The 27,513-nt window shown below is 38.3% G+C and overlaps 1 protein-coding gene across 1 annotated transcript; it reads right to left on the reverse strand.

The window, feature by feature from the left end:
• Positions 1–217: 217 nt before the first annotated feature.
• LOC128028843 (NLR family CARD domain-containing protein 3-like) lies at positions 218–26,137 on the reverse strand. Its single transcript, XM_052616171.1, has 13 exons — positions 25,914–26,137; positions 25,714–25,793; positions 25,286–25,372; positions 25,069–25,152; positions 20,456–20,542; positions 19,597–19,680; positions 18,087–18,173; positions 17,222–17,305; positions 12,842–12,928; positions 12,534–12,623; positions 1,264–2,030; positions 912–1,176; positions 218–719 (listed from the first exon to the last, which is right to left on the reverse strand). Exons 2-13 carry the CDS (start codon positions 25,752–25,754, stop codon positions 218–220), a joined length of 2,265 nt encoding a protein of 754 aa, XP_052472131.1. The 5' UTR covers positions 25,755–25,793; positions 25,914–26,137.
• Positions 26,138–27,513: the final 1,376 nt, after the last annotated feature.

A 27,513-nucleotide genomic window follows, 5' to 3' on the forward strand; every position in this document is an offset into this window, starting at 1 on the left:
AATATCTATTCATATGTATTAATGATAAGAAATGTTTCTTGAGCAGCAAATCAGAAAATTAAACCAATCTTACCACATCTAAACAGTATGAAACACTGTACAGAAAACATGAAAGTACTGACCACTAAACTCTGGAACACACTTGCAGCACTGATGATTTAGGAGCTTTTAGAATTTCTTAATGTTTTAACAGTGAAGTGATTGTTCTCAGTGATACTTACTGAACTGATCTGGATTCTTTAATCACAGGCAGCAGCTTCTGAAGAACCTTCATATTTTCAGCTTTATTGTTTCCTCCAACAAACTTATTAAGATTAAACTCATCCAGTTTATCCTCTGATGTCAACAACACAAAAACTACAGCTGACCACTGAGATGAAGACAGTTTGGCTTTATTTATTGTTCCAGATCTGAGATACTGTTGTATTTCATCCACTAGTGAATGATCGCCCAGTTCATTCAGACAGTGGAACAGATTGATGGATTTCTCTGGACAGTCAATGGTCCTGATTTTCTTCTTGATGTACTTAACGGTTTTCTGATTTCTGTCTGATCTGCTTCTTGTCTGTTTCATTAGTCCTTGTAGAAGAACCTGATGAGACTCCACTGATAGACCCAGAAGAAACTGCAGGAAAAGATCCAGATGTCCGTTTTTACTCTGTAGAGCCACATCCACAGCTTTCTTGTGCAGGTCAGATAAAGAAAAACGTTCTGATGAACTGAGTTGAAACCAGTCCTTAAATACTGAACACGAATGCTGTCTGGGGATTTGGTGAAACACATTTCTGTTGTGGTTTGTACATGAGAGGTGCACATATAAAGCTGCTAGATGTTCCTGAACACTCAGATGAACAAAGCTGAAGACTTTCCCCTGATACAAGCCAGACTCCTCTCTGAAGATCTGAGTGCACAATCCTGAGTACACTGATGCTTCTGTCACATCAATGCCACACTCTCTCAGATCTTCCTCATAGAAGATCAGGTTGCCTCTATCCAGCTGCTCATATGCCAGTTTCCCTAGTTTGAAAATCATCTCTTTGTCTTTGCTCTTCTTCTCATTGTACTTTGTGCCTTTGATTTTAATCTGTGCCGTCAGGAAGTGTGTGTACATCTGAGTGAGAGTCTTGGGAATCTCTCCACGCTCTGCTCGACTCAACATCTTCTCCAGAACAGCGGCTGAGATCCAGCAGAACACTGGGATGTGGCACATGATGAAGAGGCTCCTTGATGACTTCAGGTGTGAGATGATTCTTTTGGCCAGACTCTGATCACTGACTCTCTTCCTGAAGTATTCCTCCTTCTGTGGGTCATTGAAGCCTCGTACCTCTGTCACTCGATGGACACACTCAGACGGGACGAGATCAGCTGCTGCTGGTCTGGAGGTGATCCAGATGAGAGCAGAGGGAAGCAGATTCCCCACAATGAGGTTTTTCAACAGCACGTCCACTGAGACTGATTCACTTACATTACACCTCCTCACATCACTCCGAAAATCCAGAGACAGACGACACTCATCCAGACCATCAAAGATGAACAACACTTTATATTTGCCACTGGATATTTTAATGTCTTTTGTTTCAGGGAAAAAATCTTGAAGAAGAGCTGAAAGACTGAGTGTTTTGTCCTTCATCAGATTGAGCTCTCTGAAAGGAAGAGGAAATATGAGCTGGACGTCCTGATTCTCTTTCCCTTCAGCCCAGTCCAGGATGAACTTCTGCACAGAGACTGTTTTTCCAATGCCAGCGACTCCCTTTGTCAGCACAGTTCTGATGGGTTTGTCTTGTCCAGGTAAAGCTCTAAAGATGTCTCTACATTTGATCGGTGTGTCCTCTGTTGCTGTTCTCCTGGATTGTGTCTCAATCTGTCTCACCTCGTGTTCATTACTGATCTCTCTACTCTCACTCTCTGTGATGTAGAGCTCCGTGTAGATCTCATTGAGGGGTGTTGGGTTTCCCTGCATCGCTGTTCCCTCATAAAGACACTCAAACTTCTTCTTCAGTTTTGATCTAAACGTGTTGAGGACTTCATGGCTGTAAAATTCAAATACTACATTTTTACAAAAAGATAAAACATTAAATGTATAGATTTTTTTCTGTATTCTGAGACAATGGACATTTTGATATTATAGGTTTATGAAATGTTATTAGGTTTATGAAAAGTGAATAATGTATTATAAACAAATTCCTCAGGAATTGGAATTTAAATTATTTATCACAGAGACCACCCTACTTTCCAAGATGGCGGCGTGTCCACACGCAGCGGCTTCTCTCTGTCCCGACAGAACAGTGTTTTCGTGTTTTTTGTCTTGTGAGTCGCAGTGTTTTTGTACGTTGTCGTCGCGTCTACCTGTCTGTAAGTGCAAATACAGTCGCGAGTTTCTGCTCGAAGTCAGCAGGACCACATTTTTACAGTTAAACTCCGCGCACGCGGAACAGCTGCGGGATCTCGATCTGCTACGGAGGCCTTCAACATCACCGACCCCCACTACTGCATCTCGCCCGCAGCGGAGGCACCACAAGCCACAAGGGGGAAGCGTGGAGGTATCGGATAATAAACGTTGGTATCGGATAATAAACTGGACTACATTCGATTACTACGCTCAACTCAGAGGACTGTAAGAGACTGTTGTGTTTTTGTGTTCACGGAAACATGGCTCAGCAACAGCGTTCCAGATGGCGCTATTCAGCTCGACCAGCTGACGTGCTATCGAGAGGACAGAGCTCTCGTTGCGGGAGGAAAAACCCGCAACGTTGGGCTTTGTGTTTACATCAATGACGCGTGGTGCCGCGATACTGTTGTGATCTGCAAACACTGCTCACCCCTGGTGGAGTTTATGATTATTAAGTGCCGGCCATTCTATCTGCCGAGGGAATATACTGCTATACTGCTCATTTCAGTTTACATTCCCCCGAACAACAGCTGCAACAGGAACGACGCACTAAATGAACTGTACCAGCACATCAGTGAGCAGCAGACATCACACCCCGATGCTTTTCTCATCATAGCTGGGGATTTCAACCATGCTGACCTTAAGAGTGTGTTTCCAAAAATACACCAGCACATCAACTTTCCAACACGAGGTAATAACATTTTGGACTTTGTTTACACCACACAGAGAGGAGCTTACAAAGCCCTCCCCCTCCCCCACCTCGGAGCTTCAGACCACATCACTGTTATGCTAATACCTGCATACAGACCGCTCATTAAAGTCGCCAAACCAGTTTACAAACAGATTAAAGTGTGGCCAGAAGGATCAGCAAAGGTTCTTCAGGACTGCTTCAACACAACTGACTGGGACATGTTTAAACAGGCTGCCACATGCAATAACACCACTGACCTCCAGGAGTACTCAGAGACTGTCACTGCCTACATCAATAAGTGTATTGATGATGTAACGGTCACAAAAACCATCACTGTCCAGGCCAACCAGAAGCCATGGATGACAGGGGAGGTCTACAGACCCCTGAAGACACGGAACGCTGCCTTCAGAGCTGGAGATGAGGTGGGCCTGAGAACAGCTAGGGCCAACCTGTCCCGTGTCATCAGAGAGGCTAAGAGACAGCACTCCAGGAGGATAGCTCATCAATTCAGCGACAGCAGAGACACTAGGAACCTGTGGCAGGGGATACATACTATTACGGACTACAAGCCCCCACCATGGACCTGTGGCAACAACATCTCTCTGCTGAACGAGCTGAACACCTTCTTCGCTCGCTTTGAGCAACAAAACAGCACCACTGCACAGAAGACTCCACCTCCTCCGGGAGACCAGGTGATGACGCTGACCCCAGACAGCGTGGGGAGATCCTTCAGCAGGATCAATGCACGCAAAGCTCCGGGTCCTGACAACATCCCTGGGCAGGTACTGAAAAACTGTGCAGCAGAACTCACTGATATCTTCACAGACATTTTCAACATATCACTGAGTCAGGCTGTTGTTCCCACATGCTTTAAAACCACTTACCATCATCCCAGTCCCAAAGAAGCCATCTCCATCCTGCTTCAATGACTACCGTCCTGTTGCACTTACCCCCATTCTCATGAAGTGCTTTGAACTGCTAGTCATGCACCACATCAAGTCTGCCCCCCCCCTCCCTGGACCCCTTCCAGTTTGCATATCGGTCCAACAGGTCGACCGATGATGCCATTGCCACTGCCGTCCACTCAGCACCCACCCATCTGGACTAAAAGGACTCATGTGTCAGAATGCTGTTCATAGACTTCAGTTCAGCATTCAACACCATCATCCCTCAACAGCTCATCTACAAACTGATTCAGCTGGGGCTCAACACTTCGCTGTGCAACTGGCTGTTGGACTTTCCGACTGGAAGACCTCAGGCAGTACGGGTCGGCAGCAACACATCCAGCACCATCACACTGAACACTGGGGCCCCCCAAGGATGTGTGCTGAGCCCCCTCCTCTTCACTCTACTGACCCATGACTGCACACTGTCACACAACTCCAACCTCTTTATTAAGTTTGCAGATGACACGACTGTGGTGGGTCTCATAAGCAACAAAGATGAGACAAACTACAGGAGTGAGGTGAGCCGCCTGGCCAAGTGGTGCAGTGACAACAATCTGTCTCTGAACGTGGAGAAGATAAAGGAGATTGTTGTAGACTTCAGGAGAGCACACACTCAGCACGTTCCTCTGACCATCAACGGTGCGACTGTGGAGAGAGTGAGCAGCACCAAGTTCCTGGGTGTGCAAATCACAGAGGACCGCTCATGGACTGAAAACACCGCAGCACTGGCCAAGAAATCACAACAGCGTCTCTACTTCATCCGCAAACTGAGGAGAGCCAGAGCCCCCACACCCCCCCCCACCCCCATCATGTACACCTTCTACAGAGGCACCATTGAAAGCATCCTGACGAGCTGCATCACTGTGTGGTATGGCGCCTGCAATGCGTCCTGCCGAAAGACTCTGCAACGCATAGTGAGAGCAGCTGAGAAGATCATTGGTGTCTCTCTCCCCTCCCTCCAGGACATTAATGGAACACGTCTCACCCGCAAAGCCCTCTGCATCGCAGGTGATCCCACTCACCCATCACACAGCTTTTTCAGCCTGCTACCATCAGGGAGGAGACTGCGGAGTCTCCAGGCCAGGACCAGCAGACTGAAGGACAGCTTCATCCACCAGGCTGGCAGGAACTAATTATTATATGATGGCATGCACTAGTCAATTGTGCAGCATTGGTCTGCTCACTACCTCATTCGGCATGGAACTGACGTCATTCAACTACCACATCAGTCAGTTAAATAAAATAACTGCTCTTGGTCACGTGTCACTAATCAGACTTAAGATATTTTTAATAACTGATTTTTTGCACTAAAAAATCTTTTAACTTCACTGTTGTTCACTTCATTGATTTGCACTATATCTGTCATTTGCCTTGCGCTGCTTTATTTAACTATTTTTTATTTTATTATATGTCTTTTTTTATATCATTCCCTTATTGTATAGTTGTATCTACATTTTATATTTGATCTAGTTATTTTTTTAGGCTTTAATGTTAATGTTAACTGTATGCAACGGGGTCTGAGAGTAACGCAATTTCGATTCTCTGTATGTATGTACTGTACATGTGGAAATTGACAATAAAGCAGACTTGAACTTGAACTTGAAATGTTGGTGACATGTATGCATTTGGAGAACTCTCTTTAGATATGATTTTAGCAAAATATTGTGTGTTATGGTGTGTCATTTAATAGTTACAATGGTGATACCATTTCTATCAACCTTGTAAGTCACACTCTCTTCCACGTATTTGGAAAGACTTGCTTGGTCTGCTTGGAATAGATGTCTTTAATATTTTCTTACTTAAATAAGGTAATGATTTTTGGTCCCTCTGAATCAGGTGACATTGCCAAAATTAATCAAGGAACACTGAGCCCCTTAAGGCGGGCGTACACGGTGCAATTTTTGCTGTCGTACGAGTTCGCATGCAATTTTTTTCAATCGTGTGGAAATCGCGTATTCTCGTATAGTCGCGGCGCTCGTATCATTTGCGATGAATTACGAGCAGAGCAGAGTGGCTTACGAGCACTTCCCGACCTCCCGATCATTTTTAAACATGTCTAAAAAGTTAGTGAGCTATCGGTTTGAATTCATGCCATTTGTGCGGTTGAACGAGCCGATTTGTTGATTTATCTGAAGTTGACCAATCACGAACTAGGAAAACCACACAAGAAGAAAGACGAAGGTGGCAGCGCCATGGCGAATGTGGACTATTGACCAGGAGGATAAACTCATTGAAGTCTGTCAGGAACAGCGAGCGATGTATGATGTTTCTAGCAACGTATTCCAATGCCTTTTTAGTTCTCTCTCACACACGCATATGTAGTTTGCAGGGACTCTCCATAAACGTAATGGTATTCTATACTGTATATCCTCATACACTACTTCTATCCATCACGGAAAATGCATGTTTAAAATTTATATTAAACACCGTATAATATTTTTTAAAAGCCATTTAGTTTACTAGGGCACAGTAATTGTCCTCACAAACCATGGGCGTAGGTTTGGTCTCAGCTTTGGTGGGGACACCCCATATTAGTATTTTACACTAACAAAAAATACTCTGCCACAAGGAAACAAATCTAAATAAATAAATATAATAACCTTTTTCTATTATAAACACTATTTACCCTCCAGTACACTCACGTTTATGTTGACTGCAAGATTCTAAGTTAAGGTAACTTACAGGCTAATTGACATTCAGTTACTTGCTAACGTAGCATTCTATCTGGGTAATACTATCACCAGTTAATACTATTTTCCACAGAATATGCATTTGAAAGCCTGGTCAGTCACCACTGATAGTTTATTTTGTGGCTGGCTAGTTATTTTGCCTACTCACACTCTGACACTGCTTTATGAAAAAGCTTCTTATGTCCCCTTTCTTCTTCTTGGGTGACATCTATGAAGTACAAAAAGGGGCAAAACAAACCCCCCGTGATATTAAAATGTCTTTACTCTGTTCTTTGTATGTGGCAGAGATACAGCCCTTGTAACTTACCGTCAGCGTCGTCAACATGCGCGCGCACACAAACCACACGCTCGCTGATAGTGCAAGCACAAAAGTAGTCCTGGCCCGCGCGTGTAGCCCGTCAGATACCCCGCCACCATCAAATTATGGCGTTTCTTGTACTGTCGTCATCCTGGCCGTTAGAATCGATCCAAATAGCAGTGCAAAGATCCAAATAGCAGTTCAAAGAAGCTTGCTAAATATTGGTGGGGACAAATTTGTCATCTCAAAATATTGATAGGGACTAGTACCTAGCGTCCCCCCCTAAACCTACGCCCATGTCACAAACCATGTTTACATTTTAATACCTATTTCAGATATTTATAAACCATATACAAGAACACACACACAGGGTAACCAAACGTCCCGGTTTCCTATCGCTGAAAAATAACCTGTACGTGTAGGAAAAAGTCACGGCTCGTATCAATATTTTATATGCAGTTATGAGAGAGGGAGAGCAGTTATATTAGGCGCGTTCCACTTGAAGCACCGCTGCACGCACAGAAGGATCACTGTATGACATCAAAGTACCGCGAGAGCGATTCGAATGCATTGGATATGTGTGCTCTTGTATCGCTCTCGCGGTACTTTAATGTCATACAGTGATCCTTCTGTGCGTGCAGCAGTGCTTCAAGTCGAACGCGTCTATCAACTTTGTGCGATTGCTTCTGGAATTCGCAGATTGTAAAATCGTGTCGTATATCATCTCTTCCGTACGATTTTCAGATAAACTCACTCGTGCCGTGTGCGTGGACATACGATCTTCCGATCATCCGAATTCGCACCGTGTATGCCCGCCTTTAGGAATCATCTGGTTAAAAATGTGGGTGTGGCTTGTGATAGTGTTCTACAGTTAAATGAAATGTCAAAATCATAGACAGTAAAAGAAATGGACACAGTGACCCCATTGGAACTCAATTGAGACAAGTGAAGCCCATTTTTAGCGTTTTTTATCACTTCCGTTTCTGACGCGCAGACTCAAACTAAGCTTGATGACGTCAGCAACCTGTCTGACAGATGTAAATCTTCTAAGTGGCTGTGCGTGCAAACTGCCATCGTTAATCTAGCAGAGACGGCAAGCTTGAGCGGGGAGTTCATTGGCGTGAGTGAGCAGGAGTAAGTATTCTGATTAATTATTTTGTATAGTATTTTAAAATGTAACGCCAGTACACCATATTAAGTTAATTGCCTTCGAGCTTCTCCTCCTGTCTGTACGGTAATGCGACAGAGAGTTGCGTGGTTATGACGCAATCGTTAGCCTATTTTTACAAAACTGTTTCTACGGGGCCATAATGTAACATAGAAGGTAATGGAGCCCTTTATACATTGTCGTGTATCTTTAGAAATAAATAATGGACAACTGGAGTCTTTAAACGCCTCAGATGTAAAGTTATTCGCTGTCAAAGTGACGCCAAAATGAATGGGAGGTCAATGGAATGCTAACGCAAGTGAAGTTCTGCTACAAGATGGCGACACCCGGCCGACTTCAACTTCCGGTCGACTTCCTTGCCGCCTGGTCAAAATGAGTTTCTTACAACTGAGAATGATCTCTAGGATTAAGCCCTTTTTAGCCTTTATTTAGAAAAGGTTATTCATGCATGTACCTTCAATCTATAGACTACAACTTCTCAATCGATCTTGGTGCTCAGAATAAAATCTTAGATATATTATACATGGTCCAAAACACTGTCACAAGGTTGTCGACTGGTACCCGAAAATTTATTTACATAACCGCACAGGCTGCCGGTTTGTTTTAGAATGAATTGTACGATTTTAATTGCATTAAACAGCCCTGCCATATATTGCTGAACTGATTCAAGTTTGAGTACTTTGCTCTCAGACGCATAATATGTTACTCGTTCCTGGGACTGAATTTAAGTTTAGAGGTGACCACGCTTTTGCCGTAGCTGCCCCTAGGCTATGGAATAATATACCGGATAAAATTTTAAACAATCTTCAACCTTTGGGGAATTCCATAGACATTTTTTAAATTGTGTGTTGAGCTATATTGGTATACTGGTATCATGGTATATCCTGATATTGAAATGTATCATACCTTGTACATTTGCTTATTTACAATATTTAACAAATGCAGCTGGACAGAGAATATCAACTGGGCATGTGCATCTCATTCCCTGTGTCCCAAAATGTCAGAGAAAACTGATGCAATGCAACTTTTAGATATCCCCAAAACATTGTTTTGGATATTGATATTGATATTTACCAGTTTCATTGTTATGCTATTTTGCTATTTGCTCTGTAATCAACCATAAAGGTTAAAAATAGGTGAAAAGAGCATGTTGCAACCTCAAGTAGAGAGGAGATAGACTAAGACTAACATGAAGGAAAGGAAGAGTGCTAGACAAAGAGAGCCGCATAAGTGACAGAGGAAGGACAATTGTCTTATTAGACATGAGTCACAGACATGTGTGTAACTGGAATTCCCTAAAAAGTATAAAAGGTCTGCATTAAGCATTAAGGACACCTGATAACCTATTGAGGGGAGCTTAACAGCATCTCAAATATTGCTGTTTAGAGTTTTTAAGTTTAGAACTTGTGGCTTTGCTGATTTTGTTTTTGCATTAACTGCTTTGTATTGTAATCAATAAAATAAGAGATTCTGATTAATTGTTATGATTAACTCCTGTGAGATTTTACTTATAACTACAAACTGGGCCTTATACAGGAACAACCACAAGGGAGTCTTCTATGTCATCATTACTGAAGGACTTCAACCTGTGAGTGGGTGAGTACTTCATAGTATAGGCTAGATTTGATTATCCTTACCCTACTTGAATAATTCAGATGTTACTTTTAAAGGGGGGGATGAAATGCTATTTCATGCACACTGAGTTTTTTACACTGTTAAAGAGTTGGATTCCCATGCTAAACATGGCCAAAGTTTCAAAATTTAAGTTGTATGTTTGAAGGAGTATTTTTTTCCCAAAAATACCTCTTCCGGATTTGTCACAAGTTTCGGAAAGTTTTTTTCGAGTATGGGTCTATGTGACGTTAGATGGAGTTGATTTCCTTATATGGGTCCTAAGGGCACGTCTGCCGGAAGAGCGCGCGCTCCCGTAGAGAAGAGCAATTCACTCTGATCAGAGAGAGAGACCGAATTGTTACAAAAGAAGTGTGTTTTTGGTTGCAAGGGCAAGACAACCCTGCACAGATTACAAAAAAAAAAAAACAGCATTAAGGGACCAGTGAATGGAGTTTATTTTTACAGAGCATCAACGGAGTTGTGCAAATGTTTTTGTTTGTTCCCTGCATTTCGAAAATGCTTGTTTTACAAACAAGGCCTAGTTTGACGCCGGATTTGCATATCGTTTATTTCTTAAGGATAATGCAGTCCCAACGGAAAAGGGTCACGATCGCGTGTTGGAACCACAGGTGGTGAGTAAAACTGCTTCAAATATCTCTGTGTTGTTAACTTAGCTATCGGCGCGTAAGCACATCAAGTAAACAACATGCGATGTTGTCATCAAACTGCACTTTCCACATGTACAGCTTAAAAAAAAAAAAGATGACAAAGTGGAACTTAGTCATTTTCCAAAACCGCTAAGCAAATATATACAGTTTCAATACATACCACATAGAGACGTTGTTGCTGATGCTGCTCTTGTTAAATTTCAGCCTCTGGATCTGATTCTGGATCATAAATATAGACCGTTTTATCGGGCGCATGCGCCTGGACCTAAGTTAACTTCCGGTCTGTTGGCTGCAGTGCCTTGCCTTCTACAAACGCAGTTAAAGTTAAGGTGATGAGTAGACTGAAGTTGGGCTCAGGTGGTTGTGCTGTGGGGTGTGTTTCCCATACATTTATTTTATTTTTGGAGACTCGCCACAATTTTAAAACTGATCGATTTTCAAAAAGGCTTCATTGAATAAACATGAGTAACGTTACGTACTGCACTTTTATTAATAATAATTCCTTACATTTATATGTTTAAATATCAAAGCGAGGCACAGGTGTTTTTATATCGCTGTATTTCTGAGGAGGACTAGCATGTTATATGTCTGATAAAGCAGCGTGTGGGCATAACAGCTCTGTTTTGTTTACAGCTGTTACTGGGGAAACCTCTATTTCCCGCGCTTTATGTCTATGCTATAAAACATCTCCTGCTGGCAAATAATGAATTTGCATATTCATTAAGTCCGCCTGATCCACCCAGCAAACATATTTTGTTTGTTATCAAAAAATATCTACTCTAGAGGGACTTGGCTGTTGTTATTTATTACATTTGGAAGTCTACCAAAAGTTAAGTTAGGTCCACAATACGGGCACGCACAGTAACGTTTGTTTACATTGTTGCCCTTGAAACCGTCTATACGGCTGAATCTGACTGTTAGCCATGGTTTGTTTTGGATGTTTTTTTCCTCACAGTAATGTCACAGCTTCCAAATGCTCTCAAACGCAAAAGCCTACCCGTGCTCGTGATTCTTTAGCTCCGCCCACACATCACGCCTCCAGGCGCTCGTGTTTTTCCAGGAAAAATCGGTACAGACTATCTTTCTCTTATGAATATAATAAAACTAAAGACTTTTTGGAGTTATGAAGGATGCAGTACTACTCTATAAGGAACTCAAGATTAACAGGATATTGAGTGAAAACGAGCATTTCACCCCCCTTTAACTTCAAGTGTCTCTATATTGATTCTTATATTGACTATGTTCTTTGGTTTTACTCATTGTGATGGCCTATTAAAGGAATTTGGCTTTTATGTTCCTCATATTTATATTCCTGTGAAACAGGAAGCCATGACTGGATAATTTTTTTGTACTCATCCTGGTGTGCTAAAAATAAAAATAAAAAAAATGAATGGGAATATACTATACAGAGATATTTTAATAAGAAGAATATCTAGGAGTAACAATAATTGTGGCCATTGTGTATTAGAGAAAACTATTTATTTCATAATGTGATTTTCCCCCATTTCCCCCCATCTTCAATTAAAGGTTTATTTTCAATAAAATATCCAAAAATCGATAAACAATGAAGACTTATTTTCACAGACTTTGACCATATTTACCAAGGGTATGAATTATTTTGAGCACAACTGTATATTGAGATATATATTGTTGAAATAAAATTGTGATATGAAAAACATCATGTGTGGTGTGTGAAAATATCATATGTGGTATGAAATAAAACTTCTCATACCGTGAAATAAGCTGTTGGTGATGTCGCCCACCCCAGTTTCGGGGTAATGAACTAAAACAAAGACAGAATAAAGGAAAATGTTTAAATGTTGTATTCATAGTAATTCAATAGTCAAAAAACACTAGTGAGCTTTTGTTTTCAACTGCTGATAAAAAGCAAACAAACTGTAAATTATTTTTTTTTTAAAGTGCTTTCATACTTTAAATGTGTCTCTGCACAAAATCCAATATAAATACCACATCTAGGAATACTTCATATTAGAATAAAAATAATTATATATACATATTTTGAGTGTCTTTGTTTTTGTCAATGGAGCCTTCTAAGGAAACGTTATACCTGAAATCTTGTTGATGACCTGTAGATATGTCTCTCCACATAGACACAGGGCTGAACATAGCTTGTTCTGGTCTCTTTCGTGGTAATGAACTAAAAAAAATGACAGAATGAAGTAAATTGTTTAACTTATTGTATACATATTCATTCTTCAAAAAAAAAATACTCATGAAGTTTTCATTTACATCAAATTGACACAGAAACTGTAAAATGAATTTAGTGCTTTCACCGGCCTATCTCTATGAGCAACTTTTTTTTTTTAAAAAAGATAAAAGATAAAGAACGTTAAGATAAAGAACAAAATGTTATACCTGAAATTTTGTGGATTATCGATAGACCAGTCACTCCTCACAGACACATGACTGAAATCTGGTTCTGATCTCTTCCGCTGAACTGAACTATAACAAAGACAGAATAAAGATAATGCAAATTACTGTATTCATATTAATTCACCAATCAAAAATTATAATGAGTTTTTAATGTCAAAACTGAACTCAGTGCTTTCATAATGTAAATGTGTCTCTCTGCCAGTATGCAATATAAATACCATACTGCTAGAAATACTTCATATTAGGGGTGCTCCAATCAGGATTTTAGAGGCCGATCATCGATCGCACAAAGCAAAGCAATGTCTGCCGATACCTATCACCAAAACCAATCGATATTTATTCAGTGCCTGAATTTCATTTCTGAAAATGGGGGAATTCCCCTCTTATGTGACTCTTGTGAGAGGGGAAGCAGCACAGAGTGTGCCTTCACACAAGAGTCCACTATCTGTGACTGTTTACCACAAACACAACATTTATCCATAATATTGATTTCAAATCCAAACATTGACACTGAAAATGTTTTCTTAACAATGCAATTATTATTTTTTAAACAGTATAGTAATACAATCTTAAACACAATAAATATAAGCAACACATTATTCAATGCTTTTTACTTTTGCATTTACTTCTAGATTTATATCAAGTTGCTCAAGCAAGTGGCAAAACATTTAAACATTTCTTACGTTATCACAAACATACCATTGACAGAATTAGTCAGCTCTACTGTCTTTCTTTTTCCATTTAAATCTTTATTACAAACAATCCAGTGGTTCATAAAGAGCATTGTTTTCTTACCTCCACGAGTGCCATATATTATTGCCTTGTTCATCTAAAAGTGCTTTAAACCTAGCCAAAAAGCCATATCTGCTGACTGTGAAATACAGTAGACTTTAATTATATGCATTTATGTTGTAATTACAAAATTTTCGTGTCAATCCATGATCATGTTTACAACAAAAAAAGTGCTGTTACTTTAATTCAGCACAGAAAAGATGCTCCGTATGCGCACTGCAAACAGAGTAATGTGAACCTGGCATTATGTGTGTGCACTGCAAAAAAAAAACAAAAAAAAAAGTGATGTGACATTCAGCCAAGTATGGTGACCCAAACTCATTTAACCCATCCAAAGTGCATAAGTCGTGATATTGCCGGCCCGAGATTCGAACCCACAACCCTAGGGTTAGGAATCAAACTCTCTAACCACTAGGCCACGACTTCCCCAAAAAAAAGAAAAAAGAGCAGGAGCAATCAGTCTCCATGAAAGTGTGCAAGTAAGAATGGCACTGGCAAGAATAAAAAAAGAAATGCTATTTATAAACGTTAGTGATGATGTGACACTGCCTCAATTTTTTAGAGACAATTCCTGTGTCAACTGTTCAGCGTGCAACTATGGAGCCAAAAGAGTCTCAATAAAGATAAATGCACACACTACATTCACATATGCACACACAGGATTCATACATACACACGCATAATTCATAAATACACACACAGGATACACAAATGCGCACAAAATTTTAAAAGCACAGTAGATTCACAAATGCATACAAAATTCAGAAATGCACACAAAATTCACAAATGCACAGGACAAGATTCAGAAATGTATTTCTGATGCACACACACATATATCTTGATTTACAAACTGCTTGCGGTCTGTGAACTTCACTGCATTTGTGTGTGAATTTTGAGACTCCCCTGACTTGGCTCGACACACAAATGCGTTTTTTAAAACAGGGAATGATCTGCAACCAATCAGATATCTCCCTTGTTTTAGCCAATCACAAGAATGCACCCCACGTGGGGGATTGTTTACTTATGCCGCGTTTCCACCGAAATTACCCGGAACATTTGTACCAGGAACTTTTTTTCCCAAGGAAATTTTTTCGCCCCAGACCTGTTGCTTTCTGCGTTTCCACCGCGGTGTAAAGTACCGGGAAGATTAGGAAAATAGACTGGTGACGTAGGTCTGCGCGCGTTCCTCAATACAAAGTACCGCTGATTACTTTGCATCATCGGTAGTTAGTTCAGACTTTGTGCATTCGTCTCGGGAGTGTGATGTCCGCAACGACGCAAGTCTGGTAAATCTATAAACAGCAGCGTACTTGATAACTTCAGTCAGCTCGTCTTGGCTACTGCAATTTTACAATAAAATGAAATAGGATATCAAATACCACTGCCTCCTTTGGTTTTCATTTAAGCATAATAACAGCTGCAGAAATGTACTAAGTTCAGGGATGTGTATATGCAGCCATTACAATGAAACAAAATATTATATAAATTTGCCTTTTTTATTTTCATTTTAACATATAGATAAATTGAATACAGACCAAAGAAAACCTGTTAGATTTACCGCGCAGCTGAATTATATTTTATGTTTAACCACTAAATTGTATTCTCGCCTGAAATACTTTAAAAATTACATTTCATGACACAATAACAGTAATATTTTGAAAATGTTGATCCGAATAAATGGTGGTTGAACTCAACCAATGCTGCGTGAACTCAACCAATCAGGATGTTTAGCGCCAAAGTCCCGCCCCCGAAAGTTCCAGAACTTTTAAAAAGTACCACCTCGCCAGCAGGGACTTTCTGAGGGGCATTTTTTTACCCGGAACTTTATTTAGTTCCTGGTTCCTGCGGTGGAAACACAACAAGTACCAGGCCAAAGTCCCTAGTTCCTGGGTAAAGTTCCTGCGGTGGAAACGCGGCTTTATGAGCCAATCAGCGAATGACTCACTATCCTCAGCAAACAACTCACTTTCCTCAGTGAACGATTCACTTTCCTCACGCAGCCGGTGACTCACTTTGCGCAGCAGGAGACTCACTTTCTTCTCGCAGCGAACGATTTACTTTCCTCACGAGTCACGCAGCGAATGACTCACTTTCCTCACGCAGCCGGAGACCCACTTTCGCAGCCGGAAGAGTCACTTTCCTCTCGCAGTGGACCACTCACTCTCTCTTTATGTAGGGACCGAATATTATAATTAAAGTGACTTCTATATTGCATCCAAAAGAATATTTAGATATATTTAAATATTCAAAAAGGTGTAAACATTTTTTTTTACTTTCACTAAAATATTTCAATAAAATGAAATAATTGCCTATTGCAAATTTATGAATCCATGGTTAACTTTTTTTCTGCAGTCACTGGGCTATATGTATTGAGACATATAGCCCATATTACATTTATATTTAGTAAAAAATAATAAAAAAATAAACCTGAATTGTAATCTAAACATCTGTATTTTCATACAATTTCATAAATAAGTAGGCTATATGCCACACCACAGGCATATCGCGCTGTGTGAACGCGTTCATGTGATTGGCTTATAAGTAAACAATCCCCCACGTGGAGTGCGTTCTTGTGATTGGCTAAAAGAAGGGAGATATCTGATTGGTTGCTGATCATTCCCTGTTTTAAAAAACGCATTTGTGTGTCGAGCCAAGTCAGGGGAGTCTCAAAATTCACACACAAATGCAGTGAAGTTCACAGACCGCAAGCAGTTTGTAAATCAAGATATATGTGTGTGTGCATCAGAAATACATTTCTGAATCTTGTCCTGTGCATTTGTGAATCTTGAGTGCATTTGTAAATGTTGTTTGCATTTCTGAATTGTGTGTGTATTTCTGATTTTTGTGTGCATTTCTGAATTTTGTATGCATTTGTGAATCTTCTGTGCTTTTAAAATTTTGTGTTTGCATTTGTAAATTTTGTGCGCATTTGTGCATCCTGTGTCTGTATTTATAAATCATGTGTGTGCATGTATGAATCCTGTGTGTGCATATGTGAATGTAGTGTGTGCATTTATCTTTATTGAGACTCTTTTGGCTCCATATGCAGCTCACTTATAGACAGACATGTAGTGTGTAGTGATTTGAAGCTATTTGCGTATTTTGAAAGAGAGAGCGCGCACGGAGTTATTCACTCACGCGGTTTGTGAAATTACACCTCACACAAAGTTTTCAAATTACTTTTTTTAAGTTATTTAATGAAGAAATATGAAGGCAAGTACCTCCCTTTCAGCATTATTATTTCACCTGTGCAAGAGAGAGAATGAGACAGTGGTTCTTCATGTCATGCCAAACCTCTCGACAGCGTCATCAGCTAGATATCGGCCTTATTAGAGACCACCGATCACACATCCCAATGTGATTATCGGCCCATAGTGATCGGTAGCCAATCAATCGGAGCACCCCATATTAAAATAAAAATGATATATATATATATATATATATATATATATATATATATATATATATATATATATATATATATATATATATATATACACATACATATTTTGAGTATTTTTGTTTGTGTGTGTATGTGTGTCAATGGAGCCTTCTAGAGAAAGGTTATACCTGAAATCTTGTTGATGACCTGTAGATATGTCTCTCCACAAATGGCTGGTCTCTGGCTGTTCTGGTCTCTTTCGGGGTAATGAACTAAAAGAAAGACAGAATAAGAAGACAGAAGTATTCATGCTTTTTATTCTTCTTCAAAAATAGGTAACGCTTTCTATGAAGCCCGTATTTATAATACATTATAAGGATATTCTTAAGGCATTATAATGAATGCATTATAAAAAACCTTAATAAAACCTTAATAATATGTTGCATCAACTCATGAATAATCATAACAACAATTATAATACATCATAATACTTAACTATATTTGTGGTTATACGTTTAAGAGTATGATTATTTATAACAGACAACGAACTCCATATTAAATCTACTTCATTTTCAGTATAATCATATCTTGACATTGTTTATTCTGATCTGATATCTAATTTTATGGGTGTCTGAGAGAACTTTATCTATTATTATTATTATTATTACTACTACTACTTATAAGTGTTCTTTAACCGCTTTAAGTAAAGTAGCATCAGAAATACGTCAAGATATGGGTTTTATAATGCATTATAACTATGAGAAATATAATCCATTGTAAAAAGTGGATGCAACATACTCTTAAAAGTTATAACCACAAATAAGTTAATATTATAATATATGAAAACTGTTCTTATGAACATTCATGAGATGATACAACATGTTATAAGGTTTTTTATAAAGCATTATGCATTCATTATACTGTCTTACAAATACCCTTTTAATTTATTATAAATACGGGCTTCATAGAAAGTGTAACCAAAAAGATCACACATTAACTTTTAACTTACATCTCTATGATCATCTGTGGAAAAAAAAGAAGAAAATGTTATACCTGAAATTTTGTGGAATATTGATAGACCAGTCACTCCTCACAGACACATGACTGAAATCTGGTTCTGATCTCTTCCGCTGAACTGAACTATAACAAAGACAGAATAAAGATAATGTAAATTACTGTATTCATATTAATTCACCAATCAAAAACTATAATAAGTTTTTAATGTCAAAACTGAACTGTGCTTTCATAATGAAAACATTTCTATCTGCCCAATATAAATACCATCAATGAAAGTGAAAATGTAAGTAAAAGTGACGTGACCTACAGCCAAGTATGGTGACCCATACTCAGAATTCGTGCTCTGGTTTTAACCCATCCGAAGAGCACACACACAGAGCAGTGAACACACACACACTGTGAACAGACACCCAGAGCAGTGGGCAGCCATTTATGCTGCGGCGCCCGGGGAGCAGTTGAAGGTTCGATGCCTTGCTCAAGGGCACCTAAGTCGTGGTATTGAAGGTGGAGAGAGAACTCTACATGCACTAACCCCCCACCCACAATTCCTGCCGACCCGAGACTCGAACTCACAACCTTTCGATTGCGAGTCCGCGACATCCCCTCATATGGTGTAGTCGGGGCCATACACAAGTATACGCCATATGCTTACTTTTTTCCCTGGGCTATAAACGGTATAGTAATACAATCTTTAACACAATAAATATAAGCAACACATTATTCAATGCTTTTTACTTTTGCATTTACTTCTAGATTTATATTATGTTGCTCAAGCAAGTGGCAAAACATTTAAACATTTCTTACGTTATCACAAACATACCATTGACAGAATTAGTCAGCTCTACTGCCTTTCTTTTTGCATTTAAATCTTTATTACAAACAATCCAGTGGTTCATAAAGAGCATTGTTTTCTTACCTCCACGAGTGCCATATATTATTGCCTTGTTCATCTAAAAGTGCTTTAAACCTAGCCAAAAAGCCATATCTGCTGACTGTGAAATACAGTAGACTTTAATTATATGCATTTATGGTGTAATTACAAAATTTTTGTGTCAATCCATGTTCATATTTGCAACAAAAAAAGCGCTGTTACTTTAATTCAGCACAGAAAAGATGCTCCGTATGCGCACTGCAAACAGAGTAATGTGAACCTGGCATTATGTGTGTGCACTGCAAAAATTAAAAAAAAAAAAGCGATGTGACATTCAGCCAAGTATGGTGACCCATACTCAGAATTTGTGCTGTGTATTTAACCCATCCAAAGTGCACACACACAGAGCAGCAAACACACACACACACACACTGTGAACACACCCGGAGCAGTGGGCAGCCATTTATGCTGCGGCGCCCGAGGAGCAGTTGGGTTATTGCCGGCCCAAGATTTGAACCCACATCCCTAGGGTTAGCAGTCAAACTCTCTAACCACTAGGCCACGATCGATCGGAGCACCCCATATTAAAATAAAAATGATTTTATGTATACATATTTTGAGTGTGTGTGTGTGTGTGTATGTGTGTCAATGGAGCCTTCTAGAGAAAGGTTATACCTGAAATCTTGTTGATGACCTGTAGATATGTCTCTCCACAAATGGCTGGTCTCTGGCTGTTCTGGTCTCTTTCGGGGTAATGAACTAAAAGAAAGACAGAATAAGAAGACAGAAATATTCATGCTTTTTATTCTTCTTCAAAAAAAAGGTAACGCTTTCTATAAAGCCTGTATTTATAATACATTATAAGGATATTCTTAAGGCATTATAATGAATGCATTATAAAAAAAAAAACCTTATAATATGTTCCATCAACTCATGAATAATCATAACAACAATTATAATACATCATAATACTTAACTATATTTGTGGTTATACGTTTAAGAGTATGATTATTTATAACAGACAACAAACTCCATATTAAATCTACTTCATTTTCAGTATAATCATATCTTGACATTGTTTATTCTGATCTGATATCTAATTTTATGGGTGTCTGAGAGAACTTTATCTATTATTATTATTATTATTACTACTACTACTTATAAGTGTTCTTTAACCGCTTTAAGTAAAGTAGCATCAGAAATACGTCAAGATATGGGTTTTATAATGCATTCTAACTATGAGAAATATAATCCATTGTAAAAAGTGGATGCAACATACTCTTAAAAGTTATAACCACAAATAAGTAAATATTATAATATATGAAAACTGTTCTTATGAACATTCATGAGATGATACAACATGTTATAAGGTTTTTTATAAAGCATTATGCATTCATTATACTGTCTTACAAATACCCTTTTAATTTATTATAAATACGGGCTTCATAGAAAGTGTAACCAAAGAGATCACACATTAACTTTTAACTTACATCTCTATGATCATCTGTGGAAAAAAAAGAAGAAAATGTTATACCTGAAATTTTGTGGATTATCGATAGACCAGTCACTCCTCACAGACACATGACTGAAATCTGGTTCTGATCTCTTCCGCTGAACTGAACTATAACAAAGACAGAATAAAGATAATGTAAATTACTGTATTCATATTAATTCACCAATCAAAAACTATAATGAGTTTTTAATGTCAAAACTGAACTGTGCTTTCATAATAAAAACATTTCTATCTGCCCAATATAAATACCATCAATGAAAGTGAAAGTGTAAGTAAAAGTGACGTGACCTACAGCCAAGTATGGTGACCCATACTCGGAATTCGTGCTCTGCTTTTAACCCATCTGAAGTGCACACACACAGAGCAGTGAACACACACACACAGTGTGAACACACACCCGGAGCAGTGGGCAGCCATTTATGCTGCGGCGCCCGGGGAGCAGTTGAGGGTTCGATGCCTTGCTCAAGGGCACCTAAGTCGTGGTATTGAAGGTGGAAAGAGAACTCTACATGCACTAACCCCCACCTACAATTCCTGCCGACCCGAGACTCGAACTCACAACCTTTCGATTGCGAGTCCGCGACATCCCCTCATATGGTGTAGTCGGGGCCATACACAAGTATACGCCATATGCTTACTTTTTTCCCTGGGCTATAAACGGTATAGTAATACAATCTTTAACACAATAAATAAGCAACACATTATTCAATGCTTTTTACTTTTGCATTTACTTCTAGATTTATATTAAGTTGCTCAAGCAAGTGGCAAAACATTTAAACATTTCTTACGTTATCACAAACATACCATTGACAGAATTAGTCAGCTCTACTGCCTTTCTTTTTGCATTTAAATCTTTATTACAAACAATCCAGTGGTTCATAAAGAGCATTGTTTTCTTACCTCAACGAGTGCCATATATTATTGCCTTGTTCATCTAAAAGTGCTTTAAACCTAGCCAAAAAGCCATATCTGCTGACTGTGAAATACAGTAGACTTTAATTATATGCATTTATGGTGTAATTACAAAATTTTTGTGTCAATCCATTTTCATATTTGCAACAAAAAAAGCGCTGTTACTTTAATTCAGCACAGAAAAGATGCTCCGTATGCGCACTGCAAACAGAGTAATGTGAACCTAGCATTATGTGTGTGCACTGCAAAAATTAAAAAAAAAAAAGCGATGTGACATTCAGCCAAGTATGGTGACCCATACTCAGAATTTGTGCTGTGTATTTAACCCATCCAAAGTGCACACACACAGAGCAGCAAACACACACACACACACACACCCGGAGCAGTGGGCAGCCATTTATGCTGCAGCGCCCGAGGAGCAGTTGGGTTATTGCCGGCCCAAGATTTGAACCCACATCCCTAGGGTTAGCAGTCAAACTCTCTAACCACTAGGCCACAATCGATCGGAGCACCCCATATTAAAATAAAAATCATTTTATGTATACATATTTTGAGTGTGTGTGTGTGTGTGTATGTGTGTCAATGGAGCCTTCTAGAGAAAGGTTATACCTGAAATCTTGTTGATGACCTGTAGATATGTCTCTCCACAAATGGCTGGTCTCTGGCTGTTCTGGTCCCTTTCGGGGTAATGAACTAAAAGAAAGACAGAATAAGAAGACAGAAATATTCATGCTTTTTATTCTTCTTCAAAAAAAAGGTAACGCTTTCTATAAAGCCTGTATTTATAATGCATTATAAGGATATTCTTAAGGCATTATAATGAATGCATTATAAAAAAAAAAACCTTATAATATGTTGCATCAACTCATGAATAATCATAACAACAATTATAATACATCATAATACTTACATATATTTGTGGTTATACGTTTAAGAGTATGATTATTTATAACAGACAACAAACTCAATATTAAATCTACTTCATTTTCAGTATAATCATATCTTGACATTGTTTATTCTGATCTGATATCTAATTTTATGGGTGTCTGAGAGAACTTTTTTATTATTATTATTAATACTTATAAGTGTTCTTTGATCGCTTTAAGTAAAGTAGCATCAGAAATACGGCAAGATATGAGTTTTATAATGCATTCTAACTAGGGCTGCACGATATTGGGAAAAATGATATTGCAATATTTTATTTTTCTGCAATATATATTGCGATATGAAATCTAATATTTTTTCTTTCTTACAAACAAAAATGGGGTGAGCACACTAACATTCTCATTTTAAATGATTTAAACATCGACACCATCGTGTCAATTGATTAGTATGCGCAAGGGAGAAAGAGCAAGACAGCACTCGTGTTGTTTGAAGACGGTGAGTGTGTGGCTCTCTGTCTCTCTCTCTCTTGCTCTCTCTCTCTCTCTCTCTCGCTCTCTCTCGCTCTGCCCTGTCAAAACTTTCACTCTATGATGGTTAAACTGTGCAATTAATCAGCGAATCACATTCGTCAAGGGTCGGGGAGCAGCTGGCCCATACAGTTAATGAATAACGGATCAACTACGACAGCCTACATCGCACATCCTGCGATGTGACTATCGTGGATTCATACATTGCGATATCGATGCTTAAACGACACATCGTGCAGCCCTAATTATGAGAACTATGAGAAATATAATCCATTGTAAAAAAGTGGATGCAACGTGTTCATCGTCTTATAAATATTTATACTCTTAAAAGTTATAACCACAAATAAGTAAATATTATAATATATGAAAACTGTACTTATGAATATTCATGAGACGATACAACATGTTATAAGTTTTTTTATAAAGCTTTATGCATTCATTATAATTATTCATTATAAGTCTTAAAAATACCCTTATAATTTATCATAAATACAGGCTTCATAGAAAGATCACACATTAACTTTTAACTTACATCTCTATGATCATCTGTGGAAAAAAGAAGAAAATGTTATACCTGAAATTTTGTGGATTATTGATAGACCAGTCAGTCCTCACAGACACATGACTGAAATCTGGTTCTGATCTCTTCCGCTGAACTGAACTATAACAAAGACAGAATAAAGATAATGTTAATTATTGTATTCATATTTATTTGCCAATCAAAAACACTAATGAGCTTTTCATGTCAAAACTGAACTGTCCTTTTGAAAGGAAAACATGTCTATCTGCATATCCAATATAAATATATCAATCGTGTAGTCGGGGCCATACGCAAGTATTATGTGTATCTGTGTGATTAATTATTTATGAGTCCGTAGGTGGCGTTGTGGGAGGATTTCTTATGCAAGAATTATGTGACGTCATCGGGGATACCGGATAAAAGGCTCCGAGACTGCAATGGCGGTGCTCTCTTTCGCTCCGCTTCCCATCCATCAGCGTCTCTCATCGCCTCTTGGAGGCGGTTTTGTTTGTTTTATGTTAAGCTTAGGTTTAACATATAAAGTTGTGTTTTGATATTTGGTATATTTCTTACTGTTCAGTTGCGGGTAGTGTATGTATTTATTTATTAGTTCACGTTTGCTTATTTAGTAAGAACTGAGCGAGGGAAGCAGATGTCCGGAAGACTCACCTGTTTTTATTTTTTCGGTAGTCATGTAAGAACTTTACCCCGAGAACAGGTGTAGTTAGGGAACTGTTTACTTAGTTTCCCTACCCGTGAACTGATTGTTCTCTTTATCATATATATATATATATGGATGGATATATGGATGGATATATAGATGGATGGATATAACTTACACAGTGAAGACTAACTCATTTTCACAATGTATTTCTTCTTTATTGTAGTTTTTTGTCCTATTGCTTGTAATTAGTTTCTTGTTCTTATTTCATCACTAACTGTTTATTTATTTCCAGTGAGCTTGAGTTTTTTGGGGTTTTATTTTTATTATCTTCTTGTATTAGTTTGATATCGACACTGGTGACAAGGATTATGAAAATTGGTATCAAAGATCTGAATATCAAAAAACAAAAAAGTATTAAAAGAAAAAATAACTATCAAGATTTTTTTTTATATCGTGATTTATGGTTTTGGTCATATGGCCCACCCCTACAGGAAACAGATGATTCTTCTGCACAATCTGACTTTGCTGCAGCCTGGAATTGAACTACTGGTTTCGTCTGGTCAGAGGAGAACTGGCCCCCCGACTGAGCCTGGTTTCTCCCAAGGTTTTTTTCTCCATTCTGTCACCGATGTAGTTTCGGTTCCTTGCCGCTGTCACCTCTGACTTGCTTAGTTGAGGTCACTTCATCTATAGCGATATCATTAACTTGATTGCAAATAAATGCACAGACACTATTTAAACTGAACAGAGATGACATAACTGAATTCAATGATGAACTGCCTTTAACTATCATTTTGCATTATTGAGACACTTTTTTCCCGATTAATGTTGTTCAGTTGCTTTGACACAATCTTTTTTGTTTAAAGCGCATTATAAATAAAGGTGACTTGATTTGACATTACTAAATTACTATATAATATTAAAAAATAAAAATGGGGGTGGGGGTTGAATGGATAATAGTAAACCACTTTTTTCATTAGGACTACACCACTGAATATCATACTGCTAGGAATTCTTCATATTAAAATAAAAACAATTATATATACATATTTTGTGTGTATGTGTGTGTGTGTGTGTGTGTGTGTGTGTGTGTGTGTCAATGGTGCCTTCTAAGGAAAGGTTATACCTGAAATCTTGTTGATGACCTGTAGATATGTCTCTCAACACATGTCTGGTCTCTGGCTGTTCTGGTCTCTTTCGTGGTAATGAACTAAAGAAAGACAGAATAAAGTAAATTGTTTAAAATATTGTAATCATGTTTATTCTTAAAAAAAAACACTTTTGAACTTTTCATTTACATCTTTAAGAGCAACTGTCGGGGAAAAAAGATAAAGAAATGTAACCTGAAATTTTGTGGATTATCCATAGACCAGCCACTCCTCACAGACACATGACTGAAATCTGGTTCTGATCTCTTCCGCTGAACTGAACTATAACAAAGACAGAATAAAGAAAATCTTTTTAAGAACAAAAAATGAAGTGTTTTCATAATTGTACCACATATTCATAAATACATGATACGAATACCATAAAACAGGAAATTATTCCAGAAATACATTTTGATACCATAATAACAGAAAAAAGAATTATAATAATATTTATTTGTATCATGAAACACTTATATTTTTATTTATATCTTTTAAAAAAAAATGCTTTCAAAGATATGTTTTGCTGCCAAACACTTAATATGAATACTCTAACACCAGGAATACTTAATATAAAAAATCAAATTATAATTATGTCAATGATGTCTTCGAAAGAAATGTTATACCTGAAATCCTGTGGATAATCGATAGATCTGTCACTGCACATAGTGCTGAATTAATTCTGGTTCTGATCTCTTCTGGTGTACTGGACCATAACAAAGAGAGATTCAAGATAATAATAATAATACTGTACTCATTCAATTATACATAATGAACTAAGTGATATAAAATATTAAACACATCAAAAACATTATTACTTTCCTACCTGTAAATATGAATGCGGAAGTCACCTGTCAAGTGTCTTGAGACGTAAGCACTCACCTTGATTGAAATTTAATTAAATACTAGTTCAAAAAAGCTGCACTTGCATTGCTTCTATAACTGTTCCAATAAAAGTTTTATTTTCCGAGTAAAATCGATTCTGTTTGTTTAATTGGCGAAGAATCAACTGAACTTTTACTCTAACTTGTGACGCAAACGATAATACAACATTTCGAAATCGGAAGTGTTCATCTTCTTCTTGGTTTTTAACAGCGGCTGGAAACCAACGTAAATAGGTACATTACCGCCCCCTGTTGCTATTTATATATTATAGCATTAAATTAAAACCTTAAAATGTTTATTTTATTGTTTCTTCCAGTGGTGGACGAAGTACACAAATCAAGTACTTGAGTAAAAGTACAGATACGTATAATAAAATATTACTCCAGTAAAAGTAAAAGTACTCCTTTTTCAATTTTACTCAAGTGAAAGTACAAAAGTACTAAATTTTTTATGTACTTAAGTAAAAAAGTACTGAAAGATAGATGTTTTTACAGAACATCACAGTTATATATGACATGATAATAAGGCCTGAAGATTTTAAGGAAAATATAATTTGATTTTCATAATGATTTTTTCCTTCTCAAACCTTGTCTGAGGTGTAAAAACACCCCTGGCCAAACGAGGTGCATCTCTTCCCCTCTTTGATAATTACTGTAGTTACCATGTTCTGAACATCACATCCTTTCTTTTCTCCCCAGATATTATATATATATAGGTGGTTGAATAAAAATATTTGGACATTATTTATAAAAATTACCTCGAGTTAGCACCAGCAAGCTTGTTAGCTAGACAGTTAGCATCAGCTAAGAATATTTACTTATTTTCAGTGTGGTTATGAATAACGTCCTTAATAACAATGGATGAAAAGTTTAGAGCTCTACTGATGATTAAGTCTAGAGTCTGTCCACCTTTGTGTGTGGGTCCATGTACATGCTGAATCGACAGGTAAAAAAAAGCTTCAAGTCCAAATATTCATTTATCACCAATTAACTGTTTGACAAACACTTCCTGCTTCGATGTCCAGAGCTGAATTTAAAAAAATCTCAAACATGCTCCGATGTCCCGATCTGAATCAACCGAGTCGCGAACATGCTCCGAAGTTCCGATCTGAATCAACCGAGTCGCGAAAATGCTCCGAAGTCCCGATCTGAATCAACCGAGTCGCGAAAATGCTCCGAAGTCCCGATCTGAATCAACCGAGTCGCGAACATGCTCCGAAGTCCCGGTCTGAATCATTCGAGTCGCGAACAGGCTCCGAAGTGCCGATCTGAATCAACCGAGCAACCAACAGGCTCCGAAGTCCCGATCTGAATCAACCGAGTCGCCAACAGGCTCCGAAGTCCCGATCTGAATCAACCGAGTCGCGAACAGGCTCCGAAGTGCCGATCTGAATCAACCGAGTCGCGAACAGGGTCCGACGTGCCGATCTGAATCAACCGAGTCGCGGGCAGGCTCCGAAGTGCCGATCTGAATCATTCGAGTCGTGAACAGGCTCCGAAGTCCCGATCTGAATCAACCGAGTAACCAACAGGCTCCGAAGT

This window comes from Carassius gibelio, chromosome A15 (assembly GCF_023724105.1).
Source record: "Carassius gibelio isolate Cgi1373 ecotype wild population from Czech Republic chromosome A15, carGib1.2-hapl.c, whole genome shotgun sequence".
NCBI lineage: Eukaryota > Metazoa > Chordata > Actinopteri > Cypriniformes > Cyprinidae > Carassius > Carassius gibelio.